We start from the raw sequence: 22,186 nt of genomic DNA, 5'->3' as shown, positions 1-22,186 counted from the left end.
TTCTTTTTAATATTTAACAATAAAAGAAGTTTATTGTTTTAAATTGATCAGTATTTTTATATAAAACCTCTTTCATCATTATTAAATAAATATTTTTTGAGTATTTTTTAAAAAAAGAAATTATTTAAAATTGTTTCTATCTGTTTTAACTCCTATTAACCATTTCTCAAATTGGGATTTATCCTATTCTAATATAACCTACGAAATTATTAAAGCACAACAATATTTTTAATGTCAGTATAGAGAATATAAGTTATTCTTTTTTGTATTAAAACTAAAATTTCTTTATCTTTATGATAGACCAGATAAAGTAGTTGAGTTTTAAGGGAATTATAAAAATCTATTAATTATTAAAACATTATCAAATTTGTATTAGAGAAATAATATTAAGAATGTTAAAAAGATCTTCTCTTATCAAAGAAAATTAATTTTGAGCAAAACTACTCCAAAACTTGTAGGAAAAAAACAGATTTAATAATTAAATTATTTCAAAAACTGAAACAGCTGCACTAACATTAATCTTTGTCAGTGGCAATAATATTTTTTTGTTTAATGAATAAATCATTAGTTGAGATGAGTCAGGTTGATTTTGATCAGAAATCAATAAAATAATTTCATTTTCGTGATATGGAACAAATTTTGCTGCTTCTACCCTTTGGCTAGGAGTAAGAGGTATAGTGATTTTATATAACTCATTGTATTCAACGTCAGTCACAACTATCTGGTTACATCCAAATCCAGAAGTTGCACCATTTACACAACAGTCAAATGGAATGAAAGAAAAAGTATAATTTTCACGAGAATATAAAACACTTCCAAATTCTATTGACGAACATTTTAGTGATGATGTCGCCTTCTTAAATACTTCATTCCAATCACTCCACCTTACTCTAAACTCATTATCTAAAGCTGCAATAATATAATTTTTTGCAATGACATGCATAACTGAATCTTTGACAAATCCAAGTCTAATATTCATTGGGAGTTCTTCATCTGTTTCATTTGCTGGAAGGATTTGACGAGGGATAAGAGTGTTGTAATATAAATGTCCATCAACGTTTGTTTTTTGATGCATTTCAAAGATCATTCCGGTATTAGCATCAATTCCATATGTTTTATTACCAAAATTAATAAGTTCATGAAAGCTAATATTCTTATTAATTGGAGATGTTACTTCAGTGAGGTCAAAAGGTTCAGTGATAGAGTATGACCCATTTTGTTTTTTAATGAGTCGAATCCCAAAAGATTGTGAACCAATTTTACTATTTGAATTGGTTAATCCTAATAATGTAAAGTTATTAGAATTTTTATATTTTAAGTAATTTGATTGAGAACTATAATAATACTTCTCAGGGATATTTTCAAATAGTGGGTGTAGTGGTAAAACAAGAATAGCTGCTAAAATAATAAGGAAACATAACGTGAATACAATAATGATTTTCATGAATCAATTTAATCATTATTTTCTGTTTTAAATTCTTTTCTATTTTATTCAAATAATAAATATTATTTTATTTACTATTTTTAATAACAATTTTTTTAAAACAAATTTAAATAACAAAAAAATTTGTTTTTATTTTTTTCTAAAAAAAAATACAATTGAAATTTATGATAAAAAAATCAAGAATAAATGAAAATAATTTATGAGATTCTTAATTTGAAGTTATCATCTAATATTTCACTATTTTGAAGGATAGAATCTTCTAAAGTATTTAATTGGAATAAAATGAACTCAAAATCATTAAAATTGAAATAATAAATGTCAGTATCATTGAGTGATGTTGTTAATTATTCTGTTCATGAAAGTCAATGCCCTCCATCAGAAGAACAAATGAGAAGTGTTTCATATGTTATTTCAAAAGTACCAGGAGCATCTCGAGCATTAAGAATTCAACTTGTAAATAAATTTAAGTCATATTTTAATAAAGCAATATCAGAGAATGAAGTATTAAATTGTTTATATTTGACACAATATGTTGTCCAAAGACAATCATCATTTAGGGCTCAAGTTGCAGATATTGATTTTATAGCATCTATAGAAATACTAGGAAAGAAGAAGGTTTGTTTTCTTTTTGTTTGTTATTATAAAATGAAGAGTCTAATTTCATTTTTAGAATCAAAGAATTCAAAAACAAATAAGAGAAATGTTAGAAGAATGGTCTGATGAATATCCTAATGAACTAAGAGAATATAATGTTCTTTATTTAAAATATGTTAATGAAGGAATTATTACTATTTCATCACATAAAACAAAGAAATTCTTTGATATCCCATCAGAAATAACTTCATTAATTCCTTCAATGGAACATTTTACAAGAAAAATACAGGAATATCTTGAAGATAATCAACGTTATAATCTTCAAAAATTATATGAACATTCTAGTAAATTAAATAGTAAAATACAGTCTTGCATTGTGAAGTATAAGGTTAATGATAAGTATGATCAAAAACAAATTAATGAAGTTGATATTGTAGCTAGAAAATTTAATGATTTGGTACTTCTTTTAGCTGATAAAATTAATAAATCTAATATGACTCAAACTGCTATTTGTACTAGATTATTTACACACCCTTTAGAAGATCATAAAATAATTCCAATACAACAAAGAAGTCATGTTTTAACTCCTAAACATTCTCTTCAAATTCAACCACCTCCTTCAAAGTTAATGTCTTCGAAGTTTGTTTAATATTGTTATTATTTATTATTATAATTTCTTTAAATCAATCTAATAGTTCTTAGACAAAGAAAAGTTAAAACTCCATGTTCTCATCTTACTTTTTCTTATCAAAATAATGCCCTTTATGGGAAAACAAGTGGTATAAGTTCATTTGATGATCAATCTTGGGATTTTGATAATTCAATAGAAACTCCACTAGAAGTAAATTCTAGTGAACGAATTGTTCAAAGTTCAAATGTCTTTGAAGAAATGGATTTTGATGAACAATCTTCATTATTGTGAAATATTTTTTTTTATTATCTTTCTTCATTCATTTGAGGTATTTTTTTGTTTTGTTTTTTATTAACAAAATAAACATAAACAATAAAGAGATTGAGATACAAACAATTTATTGAGAAAAAAGTGATGAAATCAAGGTAATTCTTTGCCTAATCTTCTCATTTATTTCTCTCATTTGTTGAACTTTCATCTTAAGTTCAAGGTTCAATTGACTCATTGTTTCTAGTTTAGTTACTGTCCATTCTTTTATTTCATCTAAAGCATATGACATATTTGTTGAATTGCTAATATATTGATTTCCTTTCACTAGAGAAAATATTTCTCCAAATCCATCAGTATAATAGGCACTTAGTACATTCAAATTATCTTTTAGAATTAAAAGTAGGTTACGCAAAGATTCTTCTTGTTGATCTTTATTTATCATTCCTACTTCAAGGTCATTAGGATATTCCATAATAAATTCAAACACAGTATTAAGAACATTTTTTAAGTCAAGCATAGGATCTTCTGATATTATATGAAATGTTGTTTTTTCAAAAATCCATTCAGAAACTCCTTTTTGAAGGATTTTTAATAAAGAAGGATATTTAACTAAAGGAAGAAAACAATACCTTAGGAAAAATAATGAAGAAAATACTTGTTTGATTATTTGTTGGTCATGAGAAATAGCTTTATAAGAACATAACTCTTTAATAATTCTTCTTTGATGAGAAGTTAAATATGATAGATTCTTAACAAGAGAATTCCCAAAGTTTTTCATAAACTCTCTATTTTTATCTTGACTAATATCAATTTCCTCAGTTCCATTAGTTATTTTTAATATTTCTATTTCTTTCACTATTTCATCTAAGTAACGATTACACCAATTTAATACATATGATTTATATAATCTAATAAAAGGAGTATTGCCTTTTAAAAGAGGGGTTCCTGTTTTAGTTGAGGATATTTCTTTTTCTCCAAGTTTTATAAATAAAAATACTACTTTACCATGAGATGCATAGAAATTTAATAAAGAATTAATTTTGAATGAACTTGAATCTCTTTTGAGGAGCTATTTGAGTTAGTTTTATTTTGCAAAAATCTATTCAATATAATATTAGAAAAGCTAATACGAACTTTATCACAATAACAAAATAACAACGAAGGATTATTATCAAATAGACTAGACTTTAAAAATTGTTCTGGCGACTTTTTTGGAATAATAGGGATTTGTGATCTTGGGGGTGGAGAAACTAAATTATTTAATCGTGTTGTAGTAATAATCCCTTCTTTTGAAGATAAAGATCTAAATGGTTTCATTGAAAAAGATTCAGTATGTTTGAAATTACCTGATATTGATGGACATAAGTTATTTGATACACTCATTTGATTCAATAAGGATCTTTGAATTCCTATTTAAAATCTATCCTATTTCTTTGATTCTAAAAATACGATAGCAGGAATGAAATCCTAACCAATACTCTCTTCATTGGAGTTTTAAAAAAATAAGTCGAAGTTAAATGCAACTTCTAAAAGCATCTAAAACGAATCTATTACGTAAAACTTTTAAAGATAAATTGATATAATTTGGATTATTTTCTTTTGAACGTCTTTTATTAATTCAAAACTAATTAAAAACTGAGGAACTTTTTGAAAAACAACTCAAACTCTATAAACAAACTATTACTAAAAAAAATAAAAAAAGTATCTTCAACATCAGATAAAATTTTTTGTTTTAAATAACTTTAAACTCTCTAAACAATAAGGGTTTCTTATCAAAAATGAGCTAACTCGTAAAGAAAAAAGCAAATGTAACTAAAAATAAAAACTGATTATCCTTTAAACAAAATGGAATTCAGAAATGCATGATTTAGATATATTCTGTCTAATCATAAAATTCATTATCAGTTATTTTCCATTACATAAAAATAGTTTATTAAATATAAAAAGTTTATAACTTTTTATAATACTTATGAACCAATAATAGTTTATTACAACTACTTTTTTATCTTTCTACTTCTGTTTTTGATTTATGATGAAATTTATTCTTTTTTATTGAATTGATTGAAAATAATATTTTTTCTTTTTTTTTTTCAAATATTATTTCACATATTAAAATATAAACTTAATAACTTAACTTAAACTTATACTTTTATGATTATCTCCTTCTGTAAATAAAAATTTACTTATTCTTTTAAACTTTATTCTGTTGTTTGTTAATACCTCATTGATTAAAAATCATTTTGAAAGAGAAAGAAAAAAGAGAATTATAAAAATAAATAAATAAAGTCTGTACTTAAAGCAAAACACAATCCCCTCCTTTTGCTTTCTTAGTTCTTTCTTTCTTGTTTTTCTTTCTTCCTGTAATTGCTTCTCGTTCAAGTTGAACTTCTTCTCCATCTACAGTCTCTGGAACTAAATCATCTATTTCTTTTTTGTCTTTTTTCTTATCTTTTTTGGAGAAAGAAATTTGTTTGGATAATCTAAAGCTTTTATGTTTCTCTGTTTTTGATTGTTTGAGAGAAGGTTTAGGTGTTTCAGACATACTTTCTGATGTAATTGAATTAGTTGGATATCTTCTTGGAGTTTCTTCTTTAGATTTTGATGGAGTTGAAATTGGTGATATAGTTGGTGTTGAAGAAACACTTGATGGAGCAGAGATAATACAATTCGTTGATTTTGATGGGCTCAAACTTTCTTTTAAAGGTTGTTGAGGTGTTTTCTTAACTTCGATTAAAGTCTTGTCATTTCTTTCAGTAACAACATTTCTTCTTCTTGGTTGTATACTATGGTTACCAGTCGATGGATTAATAAGGTTATCTTTTTCATCTATTTTTTGTTGGACTGGACCTGAAAGTCTAGGAGATCCAACAGGGGATTTAACTTTATTTTCAGTGACTGAAGGAATATACACAAGGCTTCCAACACTAACTTTTTGTTTTCTTTTTAGTCTTTCAGCCTTTTCTTTTTGATATCTTTCTAAATCTTCTTTTGCTTTTTTAACTCTTTCTTCTTCTACTTCTTTTCTTCTTCTTTCAAACTCTTCTCTTCTTTGTTTTTCTTCTTCTTCTTTTTTCTTTAATTCCTCTTCTTCTAATAACTTTCGTTTCTTTTCTTCAGTCTCTCTTTTAATTCTTTCTCCCTCAACTTGTCTCTTTTCTTCTTCAGCAGCTTTAGCCCTTTCTTCTTCTTTTCTTTGGATCTCTTCTTCTTTTTTCTTTTGTTCTTCTTCTTTTTGGCGTAGTTCTTCTTCAACTTTTTTCTTCTGTTCTTCTAATCTTTTTTGTTCTTCTTCTAATCGTTTTTTCTCTTCTTCTTTCTTTAGTTTTTCTTCTTCTTCTTGTCTTTTTCTTTCTTCCTCCTCTTTTTTTAATTTATTTTCTTTGATTCTCTCTTCTTCAATTCGTTTCTTTTCCTTTTCAATTCTCAACCTTTCTTCATTTATTTTTCTTGTAACTTCTTCTTGTTGTTTCTTATACTCTTCTTCTCTCTTGATTCTCTCTTCTTCTTCTTTTTGTTTTCTTTCTTCTTCTACTTTCTTTTTTCTTTCTTCTTCTTCTTTTTTAAATTTATCTTCTTCTTCCTTTTGCTTTCTTAATAACTCTAACTTCTGTTGCATTTTTTTATGTTCTTCTTCAATTCTCTTTCGTTCATCCTCTGCCTCTTTTCTTTTTCTTTCAATCTCTTTTTCCTCTTCTCTTTTAGCCTTTTCTTCTTGTTCCTTTTTAATTTTTTCTTCTTCTTCTTTGGCTAATCTCAATCTCTCCAACAAAGCCTCATGCTCTTTTTTAATTTTTTCTTCCTCTTTTTTCTTTTTCTCTTCTTCTTCTTTTTGAATTCGTTCATTTTCTTCTATTCTTTTTCTTTCTTCTTCCTCTTTTATCTTTTGTTGTTCTTCTTCTTTTGCTTTTTTAATCTTTTCCTGTTCAATTCGTTTAGCTTCTTTCTTTAATAATTCTTCATGCTCTTTTTGTAGTCGTTCTTCTTCAGCTTTTCTTTCTTTTTCTTTTCGTTCAGCCTCTTGTTTAGCAATAAGTTCTTCTTCTTTCTTTTTTCTCTCTTGCTCTTTTTTGATTCGTTCTTCTTCTTCTTTTTTCCTTTTTTCTTCTTCAATCCTATGTTGCTCTTCTTCAATTCTCTTTCTTTCTTCTTCAAGTCGTTTCTTTTCTTCTTCGAGTCGTTTTCTTTCTTCTTCAGCTCTTCTCCTTGCCTCTTCGATTTGGCGTTGACGTTCTTCTTCTTTTCTTTTGAGGTTTTCTTCCTCTTCTTTTCTCTTTCTTTCTTCTTCAAGTCGTCGTTCTTCTTCTTTTCTTTTTCTTTCTTCTTCTTCTCTTTTTCTTCTCTCTTCCTCTTCTTTTCTTCTCCGTTCTTCTTCTTCAATCATTTTCTTTAACTCTTCTTCTCTTCTTTTCTTTTCTTCTTCAATTCTTCGTTGGACTTCTCTGTCTTCATCATCCATATCATCCAAAAAGAATGCAATGGGAATAGGACTAGGATTCATGTGTCCATTTTTATCAAATAATGGACTATTTCCTTGAGCCATTTCAAAGCGTGGTGTATGTAATCCGTCCTTATTCGACTCTTCCATTTCTTTTTTCATAGCTAATTCCATAACTTTTTGTCGTTGTTTAGACTTACCATAAATGCTCTTTTCTGAACTTTGATTGCTCAATTTTCTTAAACTTAATAAATCAACTTTTTCATCTAAGATAGGACTTGTTGTGCACTTAACTTGTCGACTAAATCCATCTTTTCTTGTTGAATCAAATTTATCAATAAAAGCATTTCTTTCAATAGCCCATTTTTTAAACATTTCGCTGACTTCTTTAACATTATCCCATTTAACTAATAAACTTGCATTTTCACTAGCATTGTTTTTAATAACTCCTTTCAGTTCAACAGGCTCTTCTTTAATATAATCAGTTATATCAACAACATCATAAATTCTTTTATAAATTTCTTTTCTTTCTTTTCTCCATTGTTCTCTTTTTTGTTTAAACTCTTCAGCAATTCTTAACTCTTCTTCTTTTAACTTCTTTTCAATTTCAACTTTTGCCTCACTTAATTCAGCTATTGTCTTTTGTCTGTCAAGTTCTTCTTGCTTTTTCATTTTTTCTCTTCTTTTAACATTCTCAACTTCTTGTTTTCTTAATTCAAGAACAGGGTCAAGTCGTTGAACGTGTTGGAGATGATTATCTGCTAATTCTCGTTCTATTTCTTCTTGATTAACTAATTTTGGAAGAACTGTTTTTTCTGTAAGAGGTGGTGTTGTTTCTTTTTCAACACTTTCTACAAATTTATCAATTTCTTCTTTCTTTCTTCTACGTTCTTCTTCATGTTTTTTATGAACTTCTTCACAAATCTCTTTATCTCTTTGACTTAACACTTCAACTGGTTTTTTACCAATACCTTCTTTTGTTTGTAATGCAAATTTACGTTTTCCTTTTGCTTCTGCTAGTTTCTTTCTTTTTGAATTAATTTCTTTCAGTTTATTATCAATATCAATATCTTTACTTTTTAATTTAATTTCTTCATCATTTTGTTGTTTTTTAATATCTAAGTATTGTTCAGAGATACGATCCAATTTTGCTTCTTGCATTCTTCTTTCATGTTTTTTACTATCAACTTCAATTTCAATTGCATCTTTTTCTTTTCTTAACTGTTTACTTTTTTCTCTAGCTTTTTTTTTATCTTTATTAAGAATTCTTTTACTTCTTTCTTCAGCTTTCTTTTCTCTTGATAAGTCTCGAGCTATTTTACTTTCTAGTTGTTGTAATAAAATTTGGGATCTTTCTACAATTTGATCTAATTCTTCACTTGCAGCTTGTTTTTCCAGATCAGCATCAGCATTAGCCATTTCTAATTTTCCAAGTTCATAATTAGCATCATCTATTTTATCTAGTTTAGCATCTAATTGTTTTTCATTATGTTCTCTTTCTTGTATAATTGAATGAGTGTCCATTTTAACAACTTTTGTTTGTGTTTGAATGTCAGATATTTGTTTTTGAATACGAGCTTGTTCCCTTTTATTATCTTTAACTCTTTTGTTTTCCTGAAGAATACTTTTTTCAACATTAAGAATCTCTTGTGAGACATCATCAATTAGACTATTAACTCTTTTTGTTTGTCGTTCTTTTTGTTGGAGTAAATCTGTTAATTCAGCTTTTTTTTGTTCCATGTCATGAACTTCTCCACTGAGTTTGTAATTTTCATCAACTTTACTTGTATATTTTTCACTTAATTCTTCATAATGAAGGTTTTGAATTCGTTCTTCCATTCTTTTTTCTTTTTTAATCATCTCTTGTTTCTTTCTGTCAGATTCTGTAAGTTCTCTTTGAAACTCTTTTTCATTTCTAATATTATCACTTTGTAGTCTTAACATCTCAAATCTTGTTGTTTGTTTTCTTTTATATGCTTCATCAATGTCTTGTCTAATCTGTTCACTTTCATTATTTAGTTTTTCTTTCTCTTCTACTAATTGTGTATTATTAAGATGTTCTACTGCTGTTATTCCAGCACTTTCTTCTTGTACTTGTTTTAATTTTTCAAGCAATTTTCTTTCTTCTTCTGCATGTTTTTCTTCAAGTTGTTTTAGTTGTTGTTCTTCAGCAATTTTTTGTCTTTCTTTTTCTTCTAATAAACTGTTGTATTCTTTTTCTTCTTTTTCTTTAGCTTCTTTAATTTTTTTTTGTTGTTGTTCTAATTCTTGTTGTTTTTTTCTTTCTTCTTCTTCTTTTGCACGTTTTTCTTCTTCTACTTTATTTATTTTGTCTTGTTCTTCTCTTCGTTTTCGTTCAATTTCATCTTGTTCTTTTTTCCATTTCATTAATGCGGCAAGGAATGCAAAGTTCATTTTAACAACACAATTCTGTACACTTTCAACTGATATTAATTGACACCCTATTGTACTTGAGGCAGTTATAACATCTTCTAATGAATTTCCACATGGAACTCCAAGAGCTCGTAGTAAATCTCGAAAAATTATTCCATCTTGTAAGTCTGATGTATAATTTGTCATTCTTTTACTTCCTAATGTTGTATTTACCCATTTCATTACATCTCCTTCACAGTCCATTGATCCCAATGTTTTTCTTAAATCATAATCAATTAATTGCCATAATAAACCAAGTACTTGTGATGCAGTAGCTCCTTGTGGTTGAGTTATAGCACTTGCAGAACAAGTAACTTCAAGTCCAAATGACTTTGCCATACGAATCAATTTTTCTGCATTTTCGTTCATTTGAAACAAATTAACAGGGTTCAAGTGTGGAGGGATAAAATTTTGGATACTTTGCATATAAACCATTAATATTATTGTTGATTTTAAACTTTCTTGTAATCCTTTTAATGTCTTTTCAATAGAAATTCCTAAATTTGTTTTTGTTTGAATGAATGCATTTAGATAACTAATAATCCCTTGCACGGCTGTACTCTCATATCTTTCAGTTTCATTCATTTCCTTCGTTCAAAAAATAAATTTTATTTTAGTTCATTTCTTTTATTCTTTTTCTTTTTCTTTTTATTTTCCTTCTTTCTTTTTTCGTATTTTCTTTTTGGTTTTCTTTCTTTTTTGGAAAAATAATTTTATTTTTTATAAAATTTTTGACTTTATTATTGTTATATAAAACTATATTTAATTTTAAGTTGTTAGTTTCTCAGAACAAAAGATGAAATATCCATAAATTAAGCTTTGTGATTAATTATAATTCTAAAATAATACACAAAAACAATCAAACAAAATTTGAAATTAAAAAAATGAGTTTTAGTTCTTTTATTTATGGTTGTTTGAAAGGATTATATAGAATCTAATACAAAAATATTCTATATTTATTTCAATTTGTTTATAAATCTTTCAAATTTAAGTACCCAATCAAGATGAGTTAAAAATACAATTCTGTGATAAGATTCGTTTTTATTCTTTTTTCATCTTATTATTTTATTTTGAATCAATGTTTTTAGAGTTAGTATCTATACTCATTGTAACCTCATGGAGTTGTGCTATTGGGGAATACTTTTTTTATTTTAGTTGCTATGGTTGTCCGAATGGTTATTTTTGTCCTGGAGATGATTATGACTATAGTTGTAATTGCAATTCTTGTAACAATATAAATGGAATATGTTATTCAAGTTGTTCTACAGGTTATGTGAAAGATGAAATTGGTAGGTGTCAAAAATGTGCACCAGGTTATTATAGAAGTTCAGAGAGAATATGTAGTAAATGTGACAATGGATATTATTGTCCAGGAGATGGATTTCAATACAAAGCTAATTGCTACAGATTTAACAAACAAACAGGTGTTTGTAATTCAAATTGCTATTTAGGTTATGTTAAGTCTGCTGATGGTAAATGTCAAGAATGTTCTAGTTCTTATTTTATGAATGAAGGAAGTTGTTTATCTTGCAATTGTGACTCATGTAATTCAACTACTGGTGTTTGTTTTTCTAAATGTGATAGTCAAACATCCTATTCAAATGGTTTTTGTTCCTATTGTAACCCTGGAAATTATTACAAAAAAATATATTCATATAGTTGTTATAGTTGTAAAAAAAGTTTATATTGTCCTGGAAATGATAATGCCTATTATTGTAATTGCAGGAATTGTGATTCAACAACTGGAAATTGCAAGAGTTATTGTTATGCTGGGTATGAAAAAGAGAGTTCAACTGGCAGATGTATTCCTTGTCAAGAAGGATATTATTCAATTGGTGATGGAGAGCAATGTAAGAAGTGTGGGTGTAGTATTTGCGATAAAAAACAAGGATGTTCTATTGGTTGTGATCCAGGATATAGTTATGATTCAAATAAAAGACAATGTACTATTTGTTCTTCAGGATCTTACTCTATTGGAGGAAAGGGTTCATGCTTATCATGTGAAGGAAATACTATTTCTTCTGTAGAAGGTTCATCTTTATGTGAACCATGCCCAACGAACCAAGTTGCTAATCTTCAGAAAACAGTTTGTGAATATTGTGTTGAAGGAAAATACTTCAGTAACGGTGTGTGTTTACCTTGTCCTGACGGAAAAATTAAAGAGGATAGAACAACAAGTTATTGTCACTCATGTGAGAGAAATGAAATTTCAAATTCTGACCATACTCAGTGTCTTCAATGTGAAGCTGGAAAATATAAAAATGGAAATAGTTGTTCTTATTGTGGCCCAAATCAGTACTCATTAAAAGGAGCAATTTCATGTCTTTCTTGTGATAGCTCATGTTTATCTTGTGATCCAACTAATGGGTATTGTTTAACTTGTAATAAAGGGTCATACTTAAATACACAAACGAATAAATGTGAGTTATGTCCTGCTGGAACTTATTCAAGTATAACAACTGCAAATTCTTGTAATAAATGTTTAGAACAAGAATGGTCTCCTTCTGGGTCTATTACATGCTTTCCATGTAATGAGAATTGTCAAGAGTGTGACAACACAAATGGTAGATGTAGGAGTTGTCCAAAAGGGTATGGTTATGATGCAAAGAATGGAATCTGTACAATATGTAAGATTGGGACATATTCTAGTGGAGGGATTAATGGATGTTATGTCTGTAATGTTGGCTCAGTTCAACCACAAATGGGTCAATCAAGTTGTGAGCCATGTGGTGATGGGTTTTATCAAGATGCAAAAGAAAGTTCAACTTGTAAGCCATGTTCTTCTTCTTGTAGTAGTTGTTCGAAAACTACTGGAGCATGCCTGAGTTGTAAAGAAGGTTATGGATTAAGTAATGGAGTTTGTAGTGAGTGTCCACCAGGAACACATAATCCAGTCACAAATACAGGTATGTGTATTAGTTGTGAGTCTGGTACTTATTCTAATTTACCTCAACAACAAAATTGTATTGAATGTCCACAACTTTATTGGTCAAATCCTAACTCTATTTCTTGTAAAGTATGTGATGAAAGTTGTAAATCATGTGATAAAACGAATGGAAAATGTCTTACTTGTAAACCGGGATACGGAATTAACTTGAAAGATGGAACTTGTACTGCTTGTGGATATGGGAATTATTCAAATGGAGAAACATCAGTATGTCAAATATGTGAAGATGGTTATTATACTAATCAAATAAAACAAGAAGTTTGTCAACCATGTTCTTCCAGTTGCAGTGAATGTGATAAATTATCAGGAGAATGTATTCATTGTAAAGCAGGACATCAGTTAGAAAATGGAATTTGCAAAACTTGTCAAGAAATGACCTATTCACTTCTCAACCAAGATAAATGTACTTCTTGTGATAGTTCATGTAAACAATGTTCAAGTGTAACAGGAAAATGTACTAGTTGTCCAAATGGTGAAAAGACTGTTTCAGGGGTTTGTAGAAGTTGTGCAATAAATGGGCATTGTGTTTTATGTTCATTAGAAACTAATGAAGAGGAAAGGCAATGTAAACAATGTTCTGACGGATATTATTTTAAATCAAACAATTGTTATGAGTGTAATAAATTAGATCCAAATTGTTTAGCTTGTAACCCATCAGAAGAAAAATGTATATCGTGTTCAGGAAATACTATATTAAATGAATTAGGAACAAAATGTGTTCCATGCAAAGATGGAGAAGTTAAAATTAGTGAAACACAATGTGTTCCATGTTCTTCTAAGATAGAAGGATGTTCTTCATGTATTTTTAATTCTATTTCAAATATTAAATGTGCATCATGTTATGCACCATATGAATTAACTAATGAACAAACAAGTTGTATTAATTGTCTTACACAATTAAATTCGTATTATGATCAAGATACAAAGAGATGTATCACAAATAATCAAGGATGTTTAGATCAGGTAAGAAAGACAGAATGTATTAACTGTGATTCAAACAACTATTATCTGAGAAATGGAATTTGTTCAACATTTGATTCACAATGTACAAAAAAGACTTCAAAAGGATGTGAAGAGTGTTCAAATCTGATTATCCCAAATAATAGTCAATGTAATATTAATATTGAACATTGCAAATATGGAATGAGTTCAACACAAGATATTTGTTATTTGTGTGAATTAAATTATCAAAATAATAATGGAAATTGTGAACAAACTACAGGGAAGTGTCAGTATTATCAAAATGAATATTGTTTATTATGTAATGAGGGAATATCAAATGGAAAACAATGTGTCTCTTGTAATAAAGGAGTGAGTGTATGTATATATTATCATAATAAAGAAGTACCAATAAGATGTTCAGATGGTTATTTCCTTGGTTCTAATAATGAGTGTGTTGAGAAAACAACAACAAATTGTCAAATCATTAATAATAGTTATTGTATTCAATGTGGACCTCACCAATATATCAATCATGGGAATTGTAAAAATAATAATGAAGAGTGTGAAATAGAGGATAAGAATGGATGTCTAAAATGTAATGATGGAATTTCAATAAATGGAGAGTGTCAAAGTACAACCACTTTAAATTGTAATAAAGTCAATAAAAATCAATGTTTAGAATGCAAAGATAATAATTATAGAAATATTAATACTTGTTCACCAATTGATACATTATCTACTGAATTAAAACAATGTAAAACATATAATGTAATAACAGAAAAATGTTTAGAATGTTCTAATGAATATTTATTATATCACAATACTAAATGCCAAGCAAAACAAGAACCACAACAAAATAAAATAAAAAAAGAAGGAACTATTGACAATTGTTTTGAAAGAACAAGTAAAGGGTGTTTAAGATGTAAATCAGGATATTATCTTGAAGATGGAGATTGTTTAGAATGCCAAGGAGATTGTTGGGAATGTTCAAGTAAGGATTATTGTACAGGGTGTGATCCATATTCTTATCCTAGTAATGGAAAGTGTATAAAAATGAATGATTTAGTTCAACGATGTGACCAAATGATGTCAACATATACAGGTTGTGTCAATTGTAAAGAAGGATATTATAAAGCAGAAGATGGAAAAAATTGTAATAAGTGCGATAAATCATGTTTATCTTGTATGAAAAATAATACTTGTATACAATGTGCTGAAGATTATTTTAGATATGGACTTGAATTATCAACACTTTGTCTTCCTCAAACTCAAATTAATAATTGTTTGAATAAAACAAAACATGGCTGTGAAATTTGTGAAGATGGATATTACAGAACAAGTGTATATCAATGCAAAAAATGTAGAGTTAATTGTACGAGTTGTTCAAACGAAAATCAATGTTTAAGTTGCATAACAGAAAATGTATTAGGTACTAATGGTAATTGTTTACATTATTCATTCATATCAAATTGTATTAATTCATCTGAATCAAAGTGTTCAGAATGTTCTAAAGGATATAGATTAGATGATGAAGAAACAGGATGTGTTGAAAAAAAGAAAAATATTGGAATGATCATTGGTATTACAATTGGAACATTTATAATTGTTTTGATTATTGTTATTACCATTATTATTATTATTTCTCTATTCTATATTCAACATAAAAAAGAAAAGAAGAAGATGGATAATATTTGTGTCTTTGAAATGAAGAGATCTAATATTAAAATGGAAGAATTATATGATGTAATTTGTTCTAATACAAATGAAATTAATTTCAATTCAGATAGAGATAAGATTAAAGTAAATGAAGAATCAAGGGAATTAGTTTGTATTGGAAATAATGGAAATAATAGAATAAAAGTTCAATTCACTACACAAGATGGAAATGAGAAATATAACATAAGAACTGAACCAAAGATTATTACATTGAAAAAAGGAGAAGCCTGTGAATTTGAAATTTTTATTATTCCATTATGTACATGTACAATAGAAGATGATATAACAATAGTAGGATTAGATATTGGAACGAGTAAAGAAATTATTGCTCCAATGAAAATTAAATTTGATACAGAACTAACAACACGACTTGATCCAGATGAATTAATAGAAGAAAAGAAAATAGGAGAAGGATCATTTGGAATAGTTTATATTGGAAAATTTAGAGGAAGTAAAGTAGCAATTAAGAAAATGAAAGAAATTGCACAAACCAAAACAGCTATTGATGAATTTGAGAAAGAAGTTGCAATGTTAGATAAATTTAGAAGTGAATATATTATTCATTTTTATGGTGCTGTAATGATACCTGGAAAAGTATGTATGGTAACAGAATATGCAAAGTATGGATCATTACAGGATATGATTGATAAAAGAAAAGAAACATTAATACCAATGAAAATGAAAATTAAATTTATGATAGATGCTGCAAAAGGAATACAATATCTTCATTCAAATGGAATATTACATCGTGATATTAAACCTGATAATATTTTAGTTATTTCAATAGAAGAAAATGAACAAATTAACTGCAAATTAACTGATTTTGGAAGTGCAAGAAATGTTAATTTAATGATGACAAATATGACATTCACAAAAGGAATTGGTTCACCAAAATATATGGCACCTGAAATATTAAATAAAGAACATTATAAAATGCCATCAGATATATATTCATTAGCAGTATCAATGTATCAAACTTGGAGTTGGAAAAATCCATATGATAAAGATGAAAGTTCTCAATTTAAATATCCATGGAAAATTGCTGAGTTTGTGACAAGCGGAAAACGATTAGAAAGAGTACCAACAATCCCAGAAAAATTATACAACGTCATTGAAGAGTGCTGGAAGCAAATTCCAGAAGAAAGAATAAAAATAAACAATCTTGTTGAAATTCTTGAACAACAATACCAAAACGAAACGAATTAGTTTATTTATTTAATTAGTATAGCAACTCTGTCTAAAAAAAGATCTTTATTAAAATTTCTACTTATTAATTTAAATATCAATTATTTTAATTTATTTTTCTTATTTATTTTAGCAGCTTCTTATATTTCAAAAATATTACTTAATTTTTCAGTTTTAAAATGATGAAACGTTTTCATTTAGTTTTTTTTTTCTTTAACTAACTTTATTACCTTTACTTTCTTTTAATAATTCTATTTTATTTGTTTACTATCATATACCTTTAATACTGATTATGGCTATGATTCTATGCATTATATCATTCAAAATAATCGTTTGTTATGTTTCATTTAAATAATATTTTTTTTTCAACTACTTTTATATAATATTTTGATGTATTTAGTATTATTATGGTAGTTGTTAATAAATAAACAATATATCTTAATTCAGTAGTACTATGCATAACTTAAAAAAGTTTAGTTTTATGAAAAAAATACAAAGAATTGAGCCTTGATACTTATTTAAATTCTATTCCAAATATCAATAAAAACTCATACCTTTATGAATAATAACAGAAAATCTTTAATCAACTATAGTAATGTTAAAAATAACAATTATTTTCAACTAGAAACAAGTATTAATTGCACAAATAAAAATGACATAAACTACTAGACAGAAAGAAACAACAAGAGAAATTTGATAATGATGAAGATTTAGAAGAAGATGTTGTTCCTGAACAAAATGAAGTTGACAAAACATATAGAATTTGATGATGATCATAGAATTAATTGGCAAAAATTTAGTGCACATTTCTTTGTATTTGGTTGAGTTTTTGGATTAAATCTCAAAGAAGTTCCATGGATGATTCTTGGATTTATTGGTTCAATGATATAAGGTGCTTTATTTCCAATATTCTCATATTATCTTTGTGAATCTATAGTTATGCTTGTTACTGTTTATTTAACTGGAATTCCAAATGTTGATGATATTGTGAAATATTTTTATATTTTTGTTGGAATTTCATGTGGTGCATTTATCTCCATATTTACATAAAGCATTCTTTTTGATGTCAGGAGAGTTCATGACATGTAGAGTAAGAAAATTATCATTTTATGCAATTTGTAGACAAGATATAGGATGGTTTGATAAAAAAGAGAATTCAACTGGAAGATTAGCTGGAAGACTTGCAGCTGATGCAACTAAATTGAATGGAGTAACAGGTAATTTGATTGGGACAATGATCCATTGTTTATTCTCAGTTATTTTTTGGATATGTCAATGATGTAAAAATATCAGTAATAGCAACTATCTTTGTTCCATTAATTGTATTTAATACATATATCCAATTGAGAATTTCAGTTGGATTTACTGGACCAGAAACAAAAATCTATACTAATGCAGAAAATCTTTGACAGAAGTTGTTGTAAATATAAAAACAATTAAAATGTTAGCAAAAGAAGATTATTTCAAAGAGAAATATTGTAGTTATCTTGTTAAACCATCTAAACGAGCACCATTTACTGCAATTATTAATGGACTTGTTCTTGGATGGGTTCATGCATTTATATTCTGGAAATATTCTGTATTAATGTATTTTGCAGGTCAAGAATTAAAGAAAGATCCTTCACAAATGCCAGATATTATGAAAGCATTGTGTTCTATTATCTTTGGAGCTATGTCAGTAGGATTTGCTGCAACATATATGGCAGATTTTGGTAATGCAAAAGTTGCAGCTGAAAGTATTTTTAAAATTATAGATAGAAAATCACCTCAAGATCCATTTAGTAATGAAGGTGAAAAGAACTTTACTATTGACCAAGTTGAATTAGATGATATTAAATTTAGATATCAACAAGACCAGAACAAGTTATTCTTGATGGAGCAAGTTTTGTTATTCCTAAAGGTAAATCTGTTGCACTTGTAGGACCTTCTAGTTGTGGAAAATCAACAGTCATTCAATTAATTGAACGTTTCTATAATCCAGAAAGAGGAACAGTAAAAATTAATGGAAGAAATATTCAAGAATTTAAATTAGCAACATTAAGAAATAAAACTGGATATGTTGGACAAGAACCATTATTATTTGCTGGAACTATTGGAGAAAACATTATTAGTGGTATATGTGGAAGTTGGACTGATGACCAATTAAATCTTGTTGCAGAAAATATGGATAAAATTGTAGCTGCTGCTAAAATGGCTAATTGTCATAATTTCATCTATCAACTACCACAGGGATATAATACTACAATTGGTGAAAGAGGAACTTCATTATCTGGTGGTCAAAAACAAAGAATTGCTTTGCTAGAGCATTAATAATCAACTTGAATTACTTATTCTTGATGAAGCAACATCTGCACTTGATTATGAATCAGAAATGATTGTTCAACAAGCAATTGATAAGACTGTTAAACAAGTAACATCAATTGTTATTGCTCATAGATTATCAACTATAAAAAATTCTGATATTATTGTTGTTCTTTCTGGAGGAAAAGTAGTAGAACAAGGAACTCATGATGAACTGATAAAAGAAAAAGGTGTTTATTTCCACTTGGTACAAATCCAAGCTCAATAAATATTATAGGTTCTTTGAGTTAAATGAATTATTGTCTTTTGATTCTTTCTTTATAACTCTTCTTTTTTTAACTGTAAAATGAACAATATTTGATACATTTTCTTGATTATCACTTTGTTTTTATGTGTATTTATATTCATTTTGTTCATTCTTATTAAAACAACGATTTATATCACTTAATCTGTTCATTCTTTTCTTTTATCATTCTTTCTACATTATACAACTTAACCTTTTGAAGAACCATATCATATATCAAAAATAAAATAACATCTCAATAAAAAAATTAAATCACTTGATTTAATGAAAGATTTATATCATTCATCAATAAAATCATTATTCTCTACAATTATATTAAAAAAAATAAACTCAATCTTGCTTTCAAACATTCTATTAATTTATTAAATTCATTTATCTTCATAAATTAATAATTACAATACATTGAGATTAATATAAATTTTTATATTTAAAATAAAATTTTTAGTAGAATTGAATTAAAAAATCATCACAAATATAAAGACAGATAAAGTTTGTGTTATCTCATAATCTTTTGAATCCTAAATAAATAATGTTAGAAAGAAAATGTAATTTGGTGAATCAATATAATAATACTTCTATTTGTAGTAAGGCTAATCAATTTCTTTCATAAAGATAGAATTAGTTTATTAAATAACTTCTTTTAATTTTCAAATTGACAAATCTAATCAAAATAGATTATAATATCAGTCACACTGTTTAATATTATGAAATACATATTACTACACTGATGAACAAAATTACTTCTTTAATGTTGTTACCATCTACACTCTACTCAAAACTTTCCACTTTATAAAATGGTTAAAACAGTAAGTTCGTATCATAAAAATAAAAAAAAATAATCCTAGACAAACTTAAAACAGGATGTAAATAAATATATTAAATACTTTCTATCTCAAAAAATTACCGAGTAATTGGATTAGTTAATTCTATTTGCTATTAACAAACATTGAATTGATTCAACAAAAGCAAAAAAAGAAAGGAACTTATTTTGAGAATCAAAAATATCATGATTTTATTATAAATATCAAGTAAATAATGGTTTAATAACTTACAAAATAAATTCTTAAAGTCTTTTTAAAAATAAAAAATATTGTTAAAATTTTACTATTTTCATATAGTAAAGATATTTAAAAACTCAAATAAAGAAAGTTTATTTCCATTAGAAAAAAACAGTTTCTTAGTTTCTCATTCAACAACACTTACGGACACCTCAAAACCTTTGACTCATTTATTGTAAATACTAAACAATTGAAATTAATACCTCTCATATTTAAAAATTAAATCCATTATTTCTATGTTAAAAACAGGAAATTCTGTAATTAATCTGGTAAGTTTTCAGTGTTTATCATCAACTTCATTCGTTGTTACGCCAAAAAATTTTTCTAATTTGCTTTTCTTTCTCTTTGACTACAGACTATAAAGAATTTTATTTTTTAAGTCAGAATATTACAATTTTCAAATGAAAGAACCATGTGACGTCATTTTTAGATCCAAGACTTTAATATTTAGGGTGTTTGTTTGGGTTCTTCAAAGCTTAGTGAATCTAAGTTATCTAAGCGAGGTCTGAAGTTTAGAAATTCTAATAATAATCCAATTAAAAATAGGTAAAAGTCCAGTTTAAAGAAAAGAATCTAACAAAAATATGAATACAGGAATTCTGTTTTAATTATAGTGGAAGTTAAAAGCTGTCTTGTCTTTAAAATTGCTAAGTTTGAGTTTGTGGAAATTTTTCTTTTATAAGAACCTAAAATTGGACTTTTTCTATTTAAAAAAATTTGATAAAAGTAATTTTAAAGTAATAAATCTTTCTACACTCATTTTTTTAAATATCAATAAGATTAATTAAATTTAAAAAAAACTAGTCGAAAATTATTTGCTTAGTCAGAAATAACATGTACTCCTAAGTTGTTATCCAAACTAAATCAAATTCAAAAGAAGGAAACTAATTTCTTAAATAACCTAGAAACTTCGTTAATTAAAGTACAACATATAACATTCAATAAACATTATTTAATTCAGTCTATAAACAAGTTGTAAATAAATATTATCGACTAAAAAAGAGATAGAGAGAAAGACAAAAAGTGAAAACAAAAAAAAGGTGAGTAAACCATTACTTTTTTTTTAAGAATGTTATATAAATCTATGTAAATAGTTCTAAACAAAATTATCTAAAAACGAAAAGAAAAATAAACGATTTCTTGTATAGTTTAGAATTCATAACGCAGACCATCCTTTTACAAAGAATTATTCAATGAGGAAATTACACTCATTTATAAGAAAAAAAATAAATGGTTAAAATAGATTATTTATTTCATCTAAAAATGAGTAGTTTTTATGGCAAACAAAATACTATTTCAATATATTCTTTGGAAAGATAAAACTTTCCAAAGAAGAACAGTGTATCTCCAACCCATTACTATTAAAAAACAAGAAGTAACCGTTTTCAGTACCGGGACAGGAACAGTAATAAACTATGGGAAATGTCACACTGAACCAACAAAAAGTGGTTCAAGAAAACATTCTGCATTAACACATATTTTTCTTATTATGTTTGATCAATTTACTATTCGTTGGGTGCATTATAAGTTAATTGATAAAAAGTTAGATGAACTTCTTGATATTAACCCAACAACAGCTTGTATTAATGAAAAGATACAAAACGTAGTTAATGAAAACAAAACTTACAACCACAAAATTCTTTTACAACAACCATCAACTTTAGAAGATAAAAAACGGACTGATGTATCACAACCAATTTCAAAACCACTTCAATCTTACATTAATGATCAAATAAATCAAAAGCCTATTATCATAGATTTGTTTGATAAATTATTTTGTGCTGGAAATCAATTTTCCGAAAGTAAAATATGTGAAGAATATTTAGAACTCTTCAATCTTGATCAATTATTTCTTGTTTGTTTCGTATCATTTTTTTAATTCGTTCTCCCAACAAATTTAACTAATAATTCTCAAGAAGACTCTTA

At 26.9% G+C, this 22,186-nt stretch overlaps 8 protein-coding genes across 8 annotated transcripts, besides 30 other annotated features; 5 read left to right on the top strand and 3 right to left on the bottom strand.

The window, feature by feature from the left end:
• Nucleotides 1–77: 77 nt before the first annotated feature.
• Nucleotides 78–132: a sequence feature (AT_rich).
• Nucleotides 133–328: 196 nt separating this feature from the next.
• Nucleotides 329–356: a sequence feature (AT_rich).
• Nucleotides 357–478: 122 nt separating this feature from the next.
• On the bottom strand, nt 479–1,444 carry EDI_156970 (uncharacterized protein; the record flags this gene model as incomplete). The annotated part of the gene is made up of 1 exon (XM_001738072.1): nt 479–1,444. One exon carries the CDS (start codon nt 1,442–1,444, stop codon nt 479–481), a length of 966 nt encoding a protein of 321 aa, XP_001738124.1.
• Nucleotides 1,445–1,469: 25 nt separating this feature from the next.
• Nucleotides 1,470–1,645: a sequence feature (AT_rich).
• A 114-nt stretch (nt 1,646–1,759) lies between these two features.
• Nucleotides 1,760–2,960, top strand: EDI_156960 (uncharacterized protein; the record flags this gene model as incomplete). The annotated part of the gene is made up of 3 exons (XM_001738071.1): nt 1,760–2,059; nt 2,115–2,677; nt 2,741–2,960. The coding sequence occupies 3 exons, from the start codon at nt 1,760–1,762 to the stop codon at nt 2,958–2,960; spliced, it is 1,083 nt and encodes a 360-aa protein (XP_001738123.1).
• Nucleotides 2,683–2,722: a sequence feature (AT_rich).
• A 106-nt stretch (nt 2,961–3,066) lies between the features above and the next one.
• EDI_156950 (uncharacterized protein) lies at nt 3,067–4,322 on the bottom strand (the record flags this gene model as incomplete). The annotated part of the gene is made up of 2 exons (XM_001738070.1): nt 3,067–4,008; nt 4,074–4,322. The coding sequence occupies 2 exons, from the start codon at nt 4,320–4,322 to the stop codon at nt 3,067–3,069; spliced, it is 1,191 nt and encodes a 396-aa protein (XP_001738122.1).
• Nucleotides 4,323–4,858: 536 nt separating this feature from the next.
• Nucleotides 4,859–4,905: a sequence feature (AT_rich).
• A 69-nt stretch (nt 4,906–4,974) lies between these two features.
• Nucleotides 4,975–5,068: a sequence feature (AT_rich).
• Nucleotides 5,069–5,201: 133 nt separating this feature from the next.
• Nucleotides 5,202–5,224: a sequence feature (AT_rich).
• Nucleotides 5,225–5,232: 8 nt separating this feature from the next.
• EDI_156940 (trichohyalin, putative) lies at nt 5,233–10,392 on the bottom strand (the record flags this gene model as incomplete). Its single annotated transcript, XM_001738069.1, has 1 exon — nt 5,233–10,392. The coding sequence occupies one exon, from the start codon at nt 10,390–10,392 to the stop codon at nt 5,233–5,235; it is 5,160 nt and encodes a 1,719-aa protein (XP_001738121.1).
• Nucleotides 5,921–6,031: a microsatellite.
• Nucleotides 6,140–6,305: a microsatellite.
• Nucleotides 6,310–6,411: a microsatellite.
• Nucleotides 6,416–6,524: a microsatellite.
• Nucleotides 6,556–6,683: a microsatellite.
• Nucleotides 6,730–6,848: a microsatellite.
• Nucleotides 6,973–7,047: a microsatellite.
• Nucleotides 7,061–7,185: a microsatellite.
• Nucleotides 7,192–7,359: a microsatellite.
• Nucleotides 8,549–8,634: a microsatellite.
• Nucleotides 9,586–9,695: a microsatellite.
• A 36-nt stretch (nt 10,393–10,428) lies between the features above and the next one.
• Nucleotides 10,429–10,508: a microsatellite.
• Nucleotides 10,509–10,510: 2 nt separating this feature from the next.
• Nucleotides 10,511–10,579: a sequence feature (AT_rich).
• A 306-nt stretch (nt 10,580–10,885) lies between these two features.
• Nucleotides 10,886–16,618, top strand: EDI_156930 (protein serine/threonine kinase, putative; the record flags this gene model as incomplete). The annotated part of the gene is made up of 1 exon (XM_001738068.1): nt 10,886–16,618. The coding sequence occupies one exon, from the start codon at nt 10,886–10,888 to the stop codon at nt 16,616–16,618; it is 5,733 nt and encodes a 1,910-aa protein (XP_001738120.1).
• Nucleotides 15,294–15,337: a microsatellite.
• Nucleotides 16,619–16,662: 44 nt separating the features above from the next.
• Nucleotides 16,663–16,729: a sequence feature (AT_rich).
• A 59-nt stretch (nt 16,730–16,788) lies between these two features.
• Nucleotides 16,789–16,859: a microsatellite.
• Nucleotides 16,860–16,942: 83 nt separating this feature from the next.
• Nucleotides 16,943–16,986: a sequence feature (AT_rich).
• Nucleotides 16,987–17,660: 674 nt separating this feature from the next.
• On the top strand, nt 17,661–18,006 carry EDI_156920 (multidrug resistance protein, putative; the record flags this gene model as incomplete). Its single annotated transcript, XM_001738067.1, has 2 exons — nt 17,661–17,841; nt 17,897–18,006. 2 exons carry the CDS (start codon nt 17,661–17,663, stop codon nt 18,004–18,006), a joined length of 291 nt encoding a protein of 96 aa, XP_001738119.1.
• A 32-nt stretch (nt 18,007–18,038) lies between these two features.
• EDI_156910 (multidrug resistance protein, putative) lies at nt 18,039–18,907 on the top strand (the record flags this gene model as incomplete). Its single annotated transcript, XM_001738066.1, has 2 exons — nt 18,039–18,333; nt 18,477–18,907. 2 exons carry the CDS (start codon nt 18,039–18,041, stop codon nt 18,905–18,907), a joined length of 726 nt encoding a protein of 241 aa, XP_001738118.1.
• A 603-nt stretch (nt 18,908–19,510) lies between these two features.
• Nucleotides 19,511–19,531: a sequence feature (AT_rich).
• Nucleotides 19,532–19,554: 23 nt separating this feature from the next.
• Nucleotides 19,555–19,646: a sequence feature (AT_rich).
• A 375-nt stretch (nt 19,647–20,021) lies between these two features.
• Nucleotides 20,022–20,042: a sequence feature (AT_rich).
• Nucleotides 20,043–20,273: 231 nt separating this feature from the next.
• Nucleotides 20,274–20,336: a sequence feature (AT_rich).
• A 628-nt stretch (nt 20,337–20,964) lies between these two features.
• Nucleotides 20,965–21,006: a sequence feature (AT_rich).
• Nucleotides 21,007–21,018: 12 nt separating this feature from the next.
• Nucleotides 21,019–21,060: a sequence feature (AT_rich).
• Nucleotides 21,061–21,536: 476 nt separating this feature from the next.
• Nucleotides 21,537–22,139, top strand: EDI_156900 (uncharacterized protein; the record flags this gene model as incomplete). Its single annotated transcript, XM_001738065.1, has 1 exon — nt 21,537–22,139. The coding sequence occupies one exon, from the start codon at nt 21,537–21,539 to the stop codon at nt 22,137–22,139; it is 603 nt and encodes a 200-aa protein (XP_001738117.1).
• Between the last annotated feature and the right edge of the window lie 47 nt (nt 22,140–22,186).

This window comes from Entamoeba dispar, genomic scaffold (assembly GCF_000209125.1).
Source record: "Entamoeba dispar SAW760 scf_1105229461083 genomic scaffold, whole genome shotgun sequence".
NCBI lineage: Eukaryota > Evosea > Mastigamoebida > Endamoebidae > Entamoeba > Entamoeba dispar.
The sequence above is the reverse complement of the archived record's forward strand: the minus strand, read 5'-3'. Positions and strand labels throughout refer to the sequence as shown.